General features: G+C 39.5%; 1 protein-coding gene across 5 annotated transcripts in view; it reads right to left on the reverse strand.

Annotated features, from left to right (window-relative positions):
* Positions 1–8,072: 8,072 nt before the first annotated feature.
* Positions 8,073–15,532, reverse strand: part of runx1t1 (RUNX1 partner transcriptional co-repressor 1) — a 70,789-nt gene continuing 63,329 nt past the window's right edge. For 4 of the 5 annotated variants that reach the window (XM_022683174.2, XM_049475347.1, XM_049475349.1 and 1 more), the window contains exons 10-11: positions 14,900–15,090; positions 8,073–12,603 (exon numbers count right to left, since the gene is read on the reverse strand). In XM_022683174.2, coding sequence (XP_022538895.2) covers positions 12,325–12,603; positions 14,900–15,090 — 470 coding nt within the window. In that variant the 3' untranslated portion in view covers positions 8,073–12,324. The remainder of the gene's footprint in view (positions 12,604–14,899; positions 15,091–15,532) is intronic. The other variant, XM_049475348.1, reaches the window with a different exon arrangement.

Consider the following 15,532-nt stretch of genomic DNA (forward strand, 5'->3'; position numbering starts at 1 on the left):
AGGTGTGTCCTGTCACTCCTCCGGCCGTCAGATGCACTTATTCACCTCCTCCCTCTCTCTCCTTCTCTCTCTCTCGCTCTCCGTCTCTCTCTCTCTCTCGCTCTGCTGTGGAGAGGTGCACAGGGCAGGAGAGGCCAGGCCGAGCCCCGCTGATTTACGACCTCTCGCAGGTCATTTATTCGAGGGGATGAGAGGTGTGTCACCGGGAGCTTCACATGAAATTTCTCTCATCTTCCACCTTCTGAGTGAAATCACAGACACACTGTGCAGGGATATGAGTGAGAGCAATATTACAGATAAGCTGAGCTGGATGAATATACCAGTGTTCCACGTGAACATCTAAATAAAAAATGACTATAGAAGTAAAATTTTCTATTGGGGTAGTAATACAGCATGAATCTGAGTCAGCCTGACTGTTGTCATGTTAATCAACAGTTTGGAATCGCTGATATCAATATTTTATTAGAGTAATTGTGCTGAAAATGTATAAAATGATTTGGGAACACTTTATTTGAAAGTTACCATCAAAAACATCTGCCTTAATTATGCTTCACAAAAATATTATTTACTATTTATTTAATTCTCAAACAAATAGTTGCAAAAATAGCAGCCTGAAGGACAGTAATGGAGAGAACACAATCTGTTGAAGAACAGTAATGGAGAACAATCAAAAAAAGAACACTGTTGACAATGAGAGGACAGACTCTGCTGAAGAACAGTCGTTGAAAGAACACACTCTGCTGAGGAACAGTCATTAAGAGAACACTCTGTTGAAAAACAGCCATGGAGAACAGTTATTAGGACAACACTCTATTAAAATACAGTCATGGAGAACAGCCATTAGGAGAAAACTCTGTTGAAGAACAGTCATGGGGAACAGTCATGGAGAACACAATCTGTTGAAGAACAGTCATGGAGAACAGTCATTAAAAGAACACTGTTAAAAAATGATCATGGGGAACAGTCATGTAGAACACACTCTGTTGAAGAACAGTCATGGAAAACAGTCATAAGGCGTGTTTCCACCGCAAAATCACAGGTTCTCGGCCAGAAAAGCCGGTTCCGTTCTAGCCCCACAATCTTGCTGGTCTGGAACCAGCGAACCTGTGACACGAGCGGCCAAAGGGCGCTAAAGCCTCTCCGGGGCAAAGTTGTTTACAAACCTCATCTCCATTCACAGCTAAGAACAGCAGAAGCAGCTAAATGAATAAAAATGAATCAACAGTGGTCCACTGAGGATCAGCAGCACAAGTTTTAAAAGGAGCTCTGGTTCCGCCATGTTGTTTTCAAATCGTCCCCCGACTTCTGTTGACGCCCACATTTACATACGTAATGAGTGACTCCTTAGAGCAGTGGAAACACGGGCCGGTTCTTAAAAGGTTCAAAGGTTCGCCGGCTCCGGCACCAGCACTTTGTTGGTGGAAAAGAGGTAATAGAGAACACAATCCTGTTGAAGAACAGTCATGGAGAACAGTAAAAAAAACACTGTTGACAATGAGAGAACAGGATCTGCTGAAGAACAGTTATTGAGAGAACAGACTCTGCTGCAAAAAGTAATGAAGAACAGCCAAAGGAACGGCACTCTGCTGAAGAACAGTCACTGAGGGAACACACTCTAATAAAGCATATTCAAGGGGAACAGTCCACTGTTGACGCAGGGCTGAAGGTTGTTGTGAAAGTTTTATTGCGCATCATGCAGACTCTCATAAACACAAACTTTGGGTTTGAGTCAGCAAGGCCCGTGTGTGTACGGCCCAAGCTGTGCTCTGAAGAGGGGGATCCCTGCAAAGCATCAATCACGCCTTAAACACACAGTGGGTGCCATGCGGCCTGCTCCTCACTCAGCCCTCATCAGCCATCAATCATCCGAGCGGCGCAGGCCCCAGAGCTGTGCACGCGTCGGCACTTTTGGCCCTCACCTGAGCTTCAGGGAGAGCCAAAATGGGCCCAAAGCAGATTGGATTAGAGAGAGAGATGCATTTCCCCTCCACAGCTCCTGTACAAACTCTGTCCAGGAGAAGAGAGACACTTTACCATTTTCACACTTCATTTACCTTCATCATGGCTTTTAGAGTATATTGTAATTTAACAATATAATTGGTAGTAGATTATTACATAAAAACTAATTTTTTAACACATACAGTACCAGTCAAAAGTCTCGAAACACCTCTTCATATTTAATGTGTTTTCTTTCTTTTTTATGATTTTTACATTGTTGATTTACGATTGAAGACATTAAAGCTACACAGGAACACATACAGAATTATGTAGTTAACAAAAAACTGTTAAACAAATACTTTATATTCTTCAAGGTGGGCATCTCTTGCTTAGATGACAGCTTTGCACATCTTGACTGGATTTTCTCAGTCAGGTTTATGAGTTTTCTTGCCTCTTAATGTGCTTGAGAGCATCAGTTGTAAAGTTTTGAAGAGGTAGTGTTGCAGGTATACAGTGAATAATAGCTCTATTTGAGTAAAGTTCTAATCCATATTATTGCAAGGACTACTCAACTAAGTAAAGAAAAACAATAGTTTAAGAAATGAAGGTCAGTCAAGCTGAAAAATATCAAGTAATTTAAAAGTATCCTGAAGTCCAGTTGCAAAGTCCATCCAAAACGTTAGGATGGAACTGGCACTTATCAGTACTGCTCCAGAAAAGGAAGACCAAGGGTTACTACACGATCCCTCATGTGTTCCTTCATAGTCTGGATGACTTCAGTATTAATTTACAATGTAGAAAAAAAATATTGAATGGTAATGTTCAAAGTTTTGACTGGTACTGTGTATTATATATCAGTAGTAGCAGTATTTTTGGTCATAGAGGTGAAATTCATTGTCAACAGTATTTGGTTTAGGATTAAGATTAAGATTAGGATTAGAATCAGTATGAGGTTTAAGATAAAATCTGAAGGGTAAGGATAACTTAAGAACTACAAATTTAAGCTCAGGAAAAGGTGAAGACAATACGTTAACAAAGTTATAAATTACCATTGAACTGATTAAAAGTTGACTATAAGTTACAATTCTACAACAGATAATCCTAATAAAGTGTTTTTGATTATTGTAATTGTCACTGGTCTTAATAAAAGTCTTTATTAGGTCTTTATACAGGTGCTGTGTGTAAGCTAACAGTGAGGCGCTGTTTTATTGAGCATGCTGCAGGACTGTGTGTAATATATATTGTTTCCTAATTGAGGTTTAGTTTCACTTACTTACATCTGTCTGAAACCGGAGCATCTGTTGCTGCCAACAATGTTCCAGGATTACAGATTTCTACAGTACGCCAATGCCCAGAGGACAGACGCATGAGAGAGGAGTCATTCTTTTCGTCCTTATAAATCTGGACTGGAGCTCTACTGGCCACCAGAGATAAAGAGACCGTCCTCTTTCCCTTTTTTTTTGTTTTGGCCTTGCCCTGTTCGTCTGCAGAGCTGCAGGAGGCCATTAGCTGACATTTAAGCAGAGCTTTTGTCCTTGCCAAAGCAGACACACTATCTCCCTCCCTTTCCTGTCCACCTCTCTCTCTCTCTCTCTCTCTCTCTCTCTTCAGTGTGGCCTACATCTCCTGCATTCAGCTGTGTCTGGGATGATGGAGAGCCGAGCGCATGCATCATTCAGGGCCTGCTCAGAGATGTACTGCCGCACTTCCTTAATAACGTCATTTTGGCTGAATGGTATTAACAGATTACCCCGGCCCAGGGCGGCGCAGCATGTGCTGGAGAAAGATAACCTTGTGTTCTGTAATTTAATAGGAAATGTTTTCCCACCACCTCACTGGAGCATGAGCGCAGCTTTTTCTTTAGCCCCCCTAGCCAGTGGTGGGCGATACTGATAAAACTCAATACAATGATCTTTTCCAAATATATCACAGTATCAGATGGTATTTAAGTCTGCGTTAATAAAGTTAATGAAGCCAAGCCTCCGTAGTGCTGCCACTCTAATAATCCTATAATAATGACCTGCAAATTGCAGTTGAGTGTGATTTTGTTAATTATTACAGTCAACTTGAAATCAGCTTGAAATTAACTCAAAAGTGACCTCAAATTAACCTCAAATTCTGACATTAACCTTAAATTTACCACAGATTAACCTCAAATGAAAGTGAAATCAGTCTGATATCAACCTGAAATTGACCTAAAATGAATCAGAAATCAACCAAAAATGAATCTAAAATCAACCTGACATTGACCTAAAATTAACCTGAAATCAACCTCAAATTAACCTAAAAATTAACCTAAAATGTACTTTAAATTAACTTAAAATTAACCTGAAATCAGCTTGAAATTAACCTGAAATCAGCTTGAAATCAATCTAAAGTTAACCAGAAATTAACCAGAAATCAACCTGAAATAAACTTAAAATAAACCTAAAATAAACCTGAAATTAACCATACATGCAACATGATGGTTTTCTGTACTCAGCTAGCCAGATCACTCTATGGGCATAGGGTTGTTTGTATCATGTTTAATGATAAACATCTTTAATAAAACAGACTTTGATTAGGTAAAGGTTTTGAAATTTTGACAATTAAACTCACATTTCGCATCAAAAACCCATACCTGGTTCACATCAATCTCTAATGTAATACGTAATTCTTTATCATCACGGATATCATAATGGATTGTGATATTAAAAAACAATTTAATATTTTAGATTTTTTTTTTTTTCATTTTTATACAGATTTTATTTTAAAATATTAGAGACTTCTTTTTTGTGCATTACAGACCAAAAACATCATTCTGATATATTTTTTTTAATCAGTGGAACATAGTTCTGGTCTGAAAGGGTTAAAACTATTAGTATATTATTGTCAGCTGTTTTCTTTTTTTTTTTTATTGTAGCTGTATTCTACGTCAAACTGATATTGGCATCAAATGTCCTTAAAACATGTTATTGTGGCATCAATACCAGAATACTGCTTTAGACGATGCCATATTACCTGCTTATTATATTATACCTGCTCTACCCCCAGTCTTATTCTTTAGTGTTGTTCCTCCTCTTCCTCTGAGGCTGCTGTTGTGGGTGCGCGCGGGGCGGGAGGTGAAGGCACATTACATGATAGTGAATTCCTCAAGGTTTACGAATCACTTCCGAGTCTCGTGCACGGACACGGAAGTGTAAACAGGCTTAGCTTCAATCAGCCGCACATCAAAGAGCTACTCTCACTTAACTCCCACAGGGAGGATGTTTTTTTTCCTTTTTTTCTCTCTCTCTCCTTCTCTCTCTTCTCGCCCTATCTCTCTTTCCTTCGCTCTCTCGGACATTTTTCTCCTCCGCCGAGGGCCTACGGTTGTAATGTTCCTTGCCACATATCTACGGCTTCATGAAAGAGCGTTGAAAATGTGATCAACGTAGTTTGATTTAGAGAGAGACTGAGAGAGTAAGCGAACGTGGGCACTAGAGAGAGAGTACGAAAGAGCGAGTGTGTACTAAAGAGAGAGGGAAAGAGAGAGAGAGAGAGAGAGAGAGATAGAAGAGGGGTAGGGGAAAAAATGTAAACCGTTTAGAGGCGAACTCTTTATGGAGTTTAATCCCGCGTTCCATCCCTGGAAGCTGAATTTATATCCCGCATTAGCTATCATCACGCTGGAGTATTGCTCTTCTTCTACTTCTTCTTCTTCTTCTTCTTCTCCCTCTGTGAGCTTTCCAGGGCCTGACGACAGCCCTATCACTCACTCGCACGCCGGCGCGCACTCGCGCTCGCACACAAGGCATTATGGGTTTATCTCATCTCGCGCAGCCCGCGCCGCTCAGTCCTCCAGGCTACTTTACTAATAACGTATTCCTTATCAGGCACTCTGCACCTCTGCCTGTGATCAAAGACCCAATTAATGGAGCGGGGAAAGGTGAAGCATTCAAATAATGGAGACAGCTGTTTTTCTCTGTTTGAGAAAATCCATTTGTATTGTTATCGGCCGAGAGCAGTTCTCCAGACCGCGCTTATTTCAGGCGTTGTCTATTCTGGCAGCTTGATAACTTTAAAAAAAAAAAAAAAAGAAATAAAAAAGCTGAGGGAGGAAAAAAAGAAGAGCCCACAATGTGTCTTGTTGGTGAATGGCGGAAAAAAAAATATCTCAACCCTGCAACTCAACTCAACTCAACTCAACTCTCTCCAGCTTTATCAACTTTATTCTAAGAGGTAATGAAGTTAGATAAAGGGTGGACGCGGTTCACATGAGGTCCACTTCTAAATGTTTTCTCTCCTCACCTCTCCCGAAAAAAAGAGCCTGATTGTTATTCTCTCTGAAGGTTGAGTAATTATGAAATATGGTTAATTGTGACGGTGACCAGGGCCGCCGCAAAATGCCACATTTACAAAGCCGTGCACCGGCCCCGGCCTAATTGCCATGTTAAATGTGTTGCCCTGTCAGTGCTGTCACCTCTCCACAGAAACAGGGCAAAGACTTGATACATTAACATTTCCCACATTAGCCCAAATCTAAAACGGACACAGAATTAAGTGACAATTTCAGATATACTGTAGACCTTCCCCTCTAATAGCCTACGTCATAGGGAGGGCACTTTTTAACCCCAGGTCATTACCAGAAGCAGTTGAAAGCTCCCAGTCTTTACAGTCGCCGTTATAAAGCGCAGCCCTCCAGCTGAAGAGATAGAATATACGTTTGTTCATTATCGCAGGGTTAAAGGTTAAATACAGTCAAATTACAGTAAAGAACGGCTGGCAAATTGGAAGGCAAATTTAATGTCACACCTGGCGCTCAGTGCCTTAATGACCTTGCCTCAGCTCTCCTTCGCTTCCACAGAATTTCTCCTGACCCACGCGGAGGCCGAGTGCCTTTGTGGTGAGTACGCACTTCAATACCAGAGAATAAGGGCAGTTTGATTGCTGCTGTTTTCTGTCCTTCAGTGTCCACTTCATAATGACTAACCACGTCAACTGCTCATTTAAAAGAGTCATTGAAAATGTTTTATCTATCACCTATAATAATAGTATTACCTATTACCTGTAGTAATAATAATAAAAGCAATTCATGTTAATTTGAATTAGATTAATAAATTGTGTAGTTTTAAGCATAGTTTATTTTTGTGGAAAGATGAAAATGTCTTTACACTTTTGTCATTTCTGGAACACCTATAATTTACTATGTAACATTAAATAATAACACAACATACTGTATATTGTAGTTCAGCTTAATAGACCACTACTAAATTATCAGTTTCTCATATGTTTGAGTAAAATGAACATTGTTGTTTTATCCTATAAACTAAAGTTTCTCCCAAATTCCAAATAAAAATATTGTAATTCAGAGAATTTATTTGCAGAAAATAAGAAATGGTCAAAATAACAAAAAAGACCTCAAATAATGTAAAAAAAAAAAAAGGTAAGTTCATTGTAATTAATACATGGCTATTTTGCATGGCTTCTGGAGCCGTTGTGGTGCTATAAAACAGCCAGTAAAGAGTTTTATCTTGTATGTTTCAGTCAGAGCTAAAAAACTGGGTTGTTTCTCTGATTTTGCTATTTATAGGTATATGTTTGAATACAATAACCATTGTTGTTTTATTCTATAAATAAAAATATTGTAATTTAGAGCATTTATTTGCAGAAAATGAGAAATGGCTGAAATAACAAAAAAGCAGAGCTTTAAGACCTCAAATAATGCAAAGTAAACACCTTATTAAAGTTTTAGGAGTTCAGAAATCACGTTTTTTAATCACAGTTTTCATGCATCCTGGCATTTTCTCCTTCACCAGTCTTACACACTGCTTTTGGATAACTTTATACCACTCAAAGATTCAAGCAGTTCAGTTTGGTTTGATGACTTGTGATCATCCATCTTCCTCTTGATTATATTCCAGAGCTTTTCAATTTAGTGAAATCAGAGAAACTCATAATTCTTAAGTGTTCTCTTATTTTTGTTCCAGAGCTGTAGATGTGTAAAACTGCATCTGAGCAAGTCGCATACTATTTGAACATCAATAGCAACTTGAAACACTGAATAAATGCATCTATGGCACCTTTACGTACTGTACATTATTATAGTGCATAAACATGCACACACATTTTGGGTCAATCGGAGTGAGGCAGTGAGTCAAACAGAGCCAACAGGCTTTAGTGCAGGTATTAACATATTTATTACACAGTAAAGAGTACAACAATACCAGAATCATACTGCAAAGATTCACAGACTGACAGACCATTGATTATAGTCCCCCAAATAAATCAAAAAAAGAAAACAAAAAAAAAAACCAAAACAGAATAAACAAGAAACCACAGTTCTGACATAGTAGACTCAAAAGCTCAAGAATATACTGACAAAGTGTGATGAAAGTGCACACCCCCAGTGTCAGTCTACCATTAACCTGTGGTTCATGTTTCAATTAAGTATTGCACAACAACTTTCATTTATTTGAGTTTTTTTTTCTTTCTTTTTTTTTTTTTTTTTTTTTATTTTTCACAATAAAAATTTCATAGAGCCCTAAGCCCACCCCGCCCTGTGCCCACCCGGCTAAACCAGTTCACTCTGTTTCTCTGGCCCTTCCTTTAGCCAAATGTTGAAATCGCTTTACAAATTTCAAAATTCATGTACATCTCCCCCCTTTACATATTGGCAAAAACGGGCATGCGCAAAAAAATTCACCAGCCTTCTTTTTTCAAACACACCTCATGTTTAGTATGACTCTAGAACATGAACCTAAACGACACTGACAAGCGGCCTAGCATTTCTTACAACAGAGGAAAAAATGGGGGGAGGAGGGGGGAGGGAGGGAGGGAGGGAGGAAGGAAAGGAATATATCACATATCTCACTCGACCACTTTGTGAATTATACTGTATATCAAATGGAGTCAAAACTCGGAAATCATCGTTTTTTTTTTTTTTTTTTAATTCAACTTTGATTTCTTACAAATCAAACTCAGGGTGATCTGCGTGTGTGACAAGCATAAAGGAACGTAAAAAAAAAGTTTTTTTTTTCTTTTTTTTCAGCATATTTATTCTATTCATTAGGTTTTCTCTTTATGAGGTCTGCATTGTTACCAAGTAGTGATATGGTTTTGCAGCTGTATGAGCTTTTAACTTTGGATTTTAGTCCTGTTCTCGCGTGCCCATTTGGTTTGACTAGACCAGTTTCTGCTCAGCGACTGGTGCTCTAAACATGCTGTCAGAGGTAGAGTGAGACTTTTTGCCACAGAGAAAAAAAGGTCGTAGCAAAACAGACATATGGGAGAGGGTTTCTAGGTTTTTCTTTTCCATTATTAGTATCGTCATTTCCGTAACACTTCCCACAGTACTTATCGTTTGTTTTACCCAGTTTGCCCTGAATACACCGACCACACGGACTGTGTGCATTTTTTAAATACAATACACTAGTGTTTGAAGACAGCTTGGCTGCCTCACAGCTTCTGTGATGTGAATGGGTGTCACACACCATCGTCTCTTTTGAATTTTTTGGGATTGGAGAGAGACAGTAAGAGAGAAATAGAGAAAAAGAGAGAGAAAGAGAGAGAGAGAGAGAGAGAGAGAGAGAAAGCCCAGAGACAGCTCAGATCCAGCCTTTCTTCTCCTAGATGTTTTAGCACCATGGTTTCGGGGCCAGCGCTCCTAGTGCTGAGGGATAAGTGCTTATAAAGCCCCCCTCTTTTTCCTAAGCCATTGCTGAGGTTTTCTTTTGTTTTATTTCACCTTCATTTCATTTTAAACTTCAATGGTTTCTCTTTCTATTTTACATGGCTTTACTGTATCACATGAGCAGATACGCTTCAGTGCTTCAGTGTAAGGATATGTTCTTCATGAATATGTGCCACAGCTTTAGTTAGACACTTCCAAATTCCCCCGTTGCCGTGTGCCCTTCTGGGGTGATAGTCCGACCAGTTAAAGCTGATGAAGCAAAAGATAACTTCAACCTGCACTAACATCTGTCTAGGAAAACACTCACTCCTTCTAGGAAATTGTGTTGGGCTCTCTGAACGAGCAGATTTTGATGTCACCTTCTCTATTTTTATTGCTCATTAGGTCAGACCTCTGTCGCAAACAAAGTAAACTTTCAGTCATCTACAACTCCATTGGCTCCAGTGGCTTCAGTGGCTTTGTCTCCGTGCAAGCTGAGCAGGGCTGGTCTTGGCTCTGGACAGGAGAGTGTTAAAGGTTTTAAAATGAAAACACGACACTGAAGTTGGTTTCCCCTGATGAACACTTGGATAACACAAAGAACAAGTCACGGTGCAATTGAATGAATCTCTCTTTTTTTTCATGGTTTAATATTGGATAAAATCAGGTTTTGGTCCTTCATGTCTGTCTTTGGCTGTCTTCCATGTTAATTCTTTTGTAATACTGTGTTAACCTGGTGCTTTGCAGTGTTAAAGCTGTCTATTTTACACCTCTGCATTTGGAAAGTTAGTAAGTTTCTTAGTGTATTTTTTTTCTAAATTTTTTTTCAAAAGTTTTATATAAAAAAAAACAAACAAAAAACAAAACAAACAAAAAAAACATACTACAACGTTCAGTAATGTGCATGCACTGTTCATAACCAGTCAAAGCAAAGTTATGACTTCTTGCTAAGGTCTTCAGGACAGAAAACGTTACTAACGAAAGCAGGTGGTGATACTATTTTTCCCTTTTTCGTTTTTTTTTTTTTTTTTTTTTTTTACAGGAAATGAAAAAAGTCACAAGAAGCACTACAGAGAAAATCTGTGAAGTAAGGCTCTCTACTGAGAAACTCCAAAAAAGAAGCATGCTGAGAGGAACTCTGTGACAGTGCAAGTACATTTATGTACGTCCCATGTACAAAACATTTATGTTAGCATTCCGTGTAACATGCTAGTTCTCAGAAAAGATCGGAGTTAGACTGAAGCAGCAGCTCTGAGAGATAGCTTTTGTCTTCTTTTCGAGGACAATGGGAAAATCATCATCATCATCCTCATCATCTTCTTGTTGATAAAGAACTACTAGGGAACTACCACGAACACTCACAAATAGAAAAGCAGCTCAAGATAGAGTATGTCATTTTGCACCAGCTAGAGGGATGAGCCTAAAGGTATGAATTTAGTTTTTTTGTTTTTTTTTGTTTGTTTTTTTAGTATTATTATGCATTATCACAATTGTCCAAAAACACGTACAATAAATAACCATTGGAGACAAAATACAGGACATGAATGTTCAACACAAACAAAGCTTAGAGAGGTGAGGGAGGGGGGAAGAAATAAACGGATAAAGGATTGATGGAAGGACTGGAGCTGGGCAGGATTGGTTTGGAGGAGAGGTTTGGACTGATTCCAGGAGCAGAAGAACTTGCCTGTTTTGTCTTTGTGTGTGTGATTGTGTACACGGGTCATTTTTCAGCCCTTTTGTTCCAAGCCGCTGTCACAGTGAGCAGTGAGGATCTGACAGTCCTGCTCGGGTGCGCTGATGATGACTTCACTTCCGGTCTGGGAGCGTTTAGGATCGGCACCGTTCCTTCACTGGCCGCGCTGTGAGGCGCTCCGCCAATCACATCGGCCGCTCGGCCCTCAACGTCTTTACATTCCTCTGTGAAACAGACTTTTATTTTTCAGACCACTGACCTGGATACGATCAAATGTCTTGCAGAAGCTTTGTGAAAGAAAAAAAAAGAGGGATGAACATCTGTGTTCTTTTACAATCTGCTGCACATCTGCACACTGTGCTGAGGGTCTGCAGAGTTCAGTAAGTAACCCAAAGATGCCATCCATCTTCCAGTCCGTGGTGTCCTGCCCTGATGCCGTTTGCAGCATATTTTCCCATATTTTTCCTTCATTGTTTTTCATTGTCTTACTTTCTCTGTATCACACATCTTTGTGTCTTTGTGTTTACAACAGCGATGAAGTAATCCCTTGGTTTGTAGTTTGGTAAAGTGTCTTTCAATGAGGTACGACTAGTTTCATATCCCAGCTACTGGAGAGGGGGAGGAGCTTTGAGAGGACGGCAAACGAATAAAACAAACAAACGAACGAACGAATTAACAAAAGTAAAAAAATAAAATAAATCAAAGGGGAGGTCAAATGTGCTCATCCAGAGGTCTCAGCTGTCTATTCAGTTTCAGTTTCTTCTTATTTACAGGAACGTAAGAGAGAGCAACGACGACGATGACGACAGTGAACATTAACGACAATAATCAATAGTAGCTATAGTTATCAATAAAGGACACTGAGAATTTCAAACAAAGAATATCTTTGCGTTCTCTATCATGGCAAGTCAATATGACCCGATATGGACCTCCGGTGGGTGATCGTTCTGGAACCAGTCTCTTTCTTTGTCAGCACGTCAGCTTTTTTACCATCTTTGAGCAAGCGAGGCAGAGAGGGCAGTCCCAGTGGGCTGTGAAGATGTGTGTGAGGCGGCCTCCGGCTCTAGCGCGGCGTCGGCTCTATGGTGGAAGGGGTGCCGGGCGTGGCCGAGCGGGGTGTGGCGGCCGAGGGAGTGTCTGTGGGGCTGCCGGCGCCACTGCTGGGGGTGGCTGAGGAGCTGACGGTGGCGGGGGCGTCCCCCTGCTGCTGAGCCTGCAGGGTCTGGCCGCACACGTGGTGGTGCTTCTCCCAGTCCTTGTGCTGGCAGAAGGAGCCGCAGTAGCGCGCCGTGTTGCAGCCACTGCAGGTTTCGCTCGCCTTGCGTCCACAGTTCCAGCAGCTCTGTGAGGGAAAAAGGGGTGGGGAGAAGGTTAGATGTGAAATATGCTTAAGTAAGCAAGTCCTTATTTCACTGAGAAATTAAATCTCATGAGAAATAATAGGACAATAAAGATCTGTCCATTCAGAAAGCCCACCAAACTGCATCTGTGAAAGTGGGGATTCCTATTGGTGCATTATAATTTAAATTGTATAAAATAATTCTGGTCATTTTTGCTTAATAAGTGGCTGTACTAAAGGCTTAGAGAGAATATGGTGCTTTAACCCAAAAGAGCTCATTTGGAGCTACGTGTCAGATGTTTAAAATGCTTTACTAAAGTACTGTGTCCTTCAGTTTAACCCATACATTCCCTAATTAACATATTTACTAAACATCCTGAGAGCATCACAGGACAGTAAGTTTATGTGTGACCATCTGACTTTATTTACAGAGTATAGATGTGCTTGTTTAGTGCTGGAAATAAAACTATTGCAGCTACTTTAAAAAAAAGTATTTTTGCTTCAACAAAACCAGTTCCAACCATTGTTTAAAATTCCACATACTGTAACTAGTTCAAAAACAAAATGTTAAAATATAAGTTATGAAACTGTTGGTGTGTCATTATTGTTACATCGGAACTTAAACCTTTAACTATTTACATGAATAAGCTGCTTAATTAAACCTAATTCACCTGAATCACTTTTGAATCGGATCACTATATATAGAGCTTTGGAACAAATTAAGAGACCACTTTAGTTTCTGAATCAGTTTTTATGATTTTGCTATTTATAGGTATATGCTTGAGTAAAATGAACATTGTTGTTTAATTCTATAAACTACGGACAACATTTCTCCCAAATTCCAAATAAAAATATTATCATTTAGAGCATTTATTTGCAGAAAATGAGAAATGGCTGAAATAACAAAAATTATGTAGAGCTTTCAGACTTTAAATAATGCAAAAGAAAACAAGTTTAATTTGATAAAATCAAAGAAACTCATCATTTTTAAGTGGACTCTTTTTTTTGTCGCTGTCCAATGAAAAGCAAGTATCTCCAAAACAGCAACTTTACAGGAGAAAGAAAAAAAAAACCTTCTAAACTTTCAATGGAAGTCAATGTATAAAGAGTTTATTTCAGGTCATTTTGAAGAGCTTCTATTGGTCCATTCATCAAGAAATTTTGTCACAGTGTAAGGGACAGTTTGTCTGTTCAAATTATGTAGTAAACAAAAATCGACAATATTGGAGATACTTGCTTTTTATTGGACAGCCATGATATTCAGAATTAGGTCTGGGCTTTCATGGGTTAAAAAAAAAAAAAAAAAAACCTGACTCACAGTGGAGTCATTTGACCTTGTTCCACACGGCAAAACATGAGGGCATGTTTGTTACAGGTTCATTCTGAAACACTCAGAAATCCCAGCGCTACTCAGGTTCCAGCCAGGGCCTCTGTGTGTATGTCTTCAGGCCAAATAAGAGCAATTATGACAAAGTTCTGAATGTGGAGCAGAAACAGGAAGCCGGAGTTATAAACAGCTACCGACGCGATCCTCCGGGGAGACGTGTGCATAAACACGGCTCACGCAATTAAACTCAGATGTGTGCGCCGTTTCCCCAGCTAACTGATTAAATGAGCCAAACCCCCCACTGTGCTCAGTAACAGTGTGCGCCATTCTCCATATCCTCCCTGTCCAAATCCCCGCCACCTAACCCGTCCAAATGTCTCTCATCCATGCAAAGGAAGGGCAGGCCCTGCCTCAGGTGACATACGGCATGCTGCCACCTTCTGAATGACAGCAGCCTGCATGAGGAAGTATCTAGGACATGCTTTCACTGTACCATCAACTTCTCATCTAGCATAACAATGTCCAGAAAAAAAAGCCTCCTTACTGAATGGGTTTCTAAGAACATAATCAGGAGCGTAACAACTTGGAGCAGAGAGCATGTTGACATTCATTAGAATAATCACACTTACACATTTACCCCTGGTAATAAAATGGATTTCTGGCACAAGTAGATGTTGATGTGCAGGTGCTAAACACTTCAAAGTCTCATTAAGATACAATTACAATCAGCTGAATATGTTGCACCACCTCCAGTTATAGGAAGCTAGTTAGCAAATCAGTTGTTTTACAGCTTTAAATCAGCTCTGAGTATAGGAATTTGATCCTCTAGTTTAAGAGTGATGATGTCCAGATGGATGACAGTCTTGCTTATATTTAAGCATTTTTTATTGAGAATTATATGCACAGTTTCGTATGAATTCATATAAATTCAGAATTGACTATCTTCAGCGATTACAATAAAAGGTCATTTACCTCACTAGAATCCTCCTGCTGGTTAATAACCGACAGTGCGTCCTCCGCTGCTTGCCTCTTAGCCTCGGCCACAGTGCGCTCCATCTTAGCACGCTCTGTGCTGATCATATCGTGAGCTTTGCGTTCCGCTTCAGCCACGGCTTTCTGCAGCTCAGACATGGCCTGCCTCTTCACCTCGTTCACAGCCTCTTCTGGAAGAGAAGCCATAGGGCCAGAAAACATTTACCCAACCTACATAACATTATTGCTACTACTGACAAAGCCAGAAATGAACCAAGTATAAATATATTTTATAGATCTAATGTCCTGTCCACATGTATCTGCATAGTTCTAAATGCAGTGCCTTATTTTGTATGTAAAGCGTCTTTGACAATCTTGAAAAGCGCTATATAAATAAAATGTATTATTATTATTATTATTATTATTATTATTATTATTATTATTATTATTATACTAAAAATATGATTTGTCTTACAACCCTGAAAAGGTATATGAGATTTTCAGTGACTGAAAATGTTTTTACTTATGGACAGGAGGCCACTTCACAGTTAAAACCCTCATATTAAAAAAATATATATAAATATCCACATACATGTATGTGTGGACGAGATTGTAGTATATTACAAACCCAAC

Source organism: Astyanax mexicanus, chromosome 3, assembly GCF_023375975.1.
Source record: "Astyanax mexicanus isolate ESR-SI-001 chromosome 3, AstMex3_surface, whole genome shotgun sequence".
Lineage (NCBI taxonomy): Eukaryota > Metazoa > Chordata > Actinopteri > Characiformes > Acestrorhamphidae > Astyanax > Astyanax mexicanus.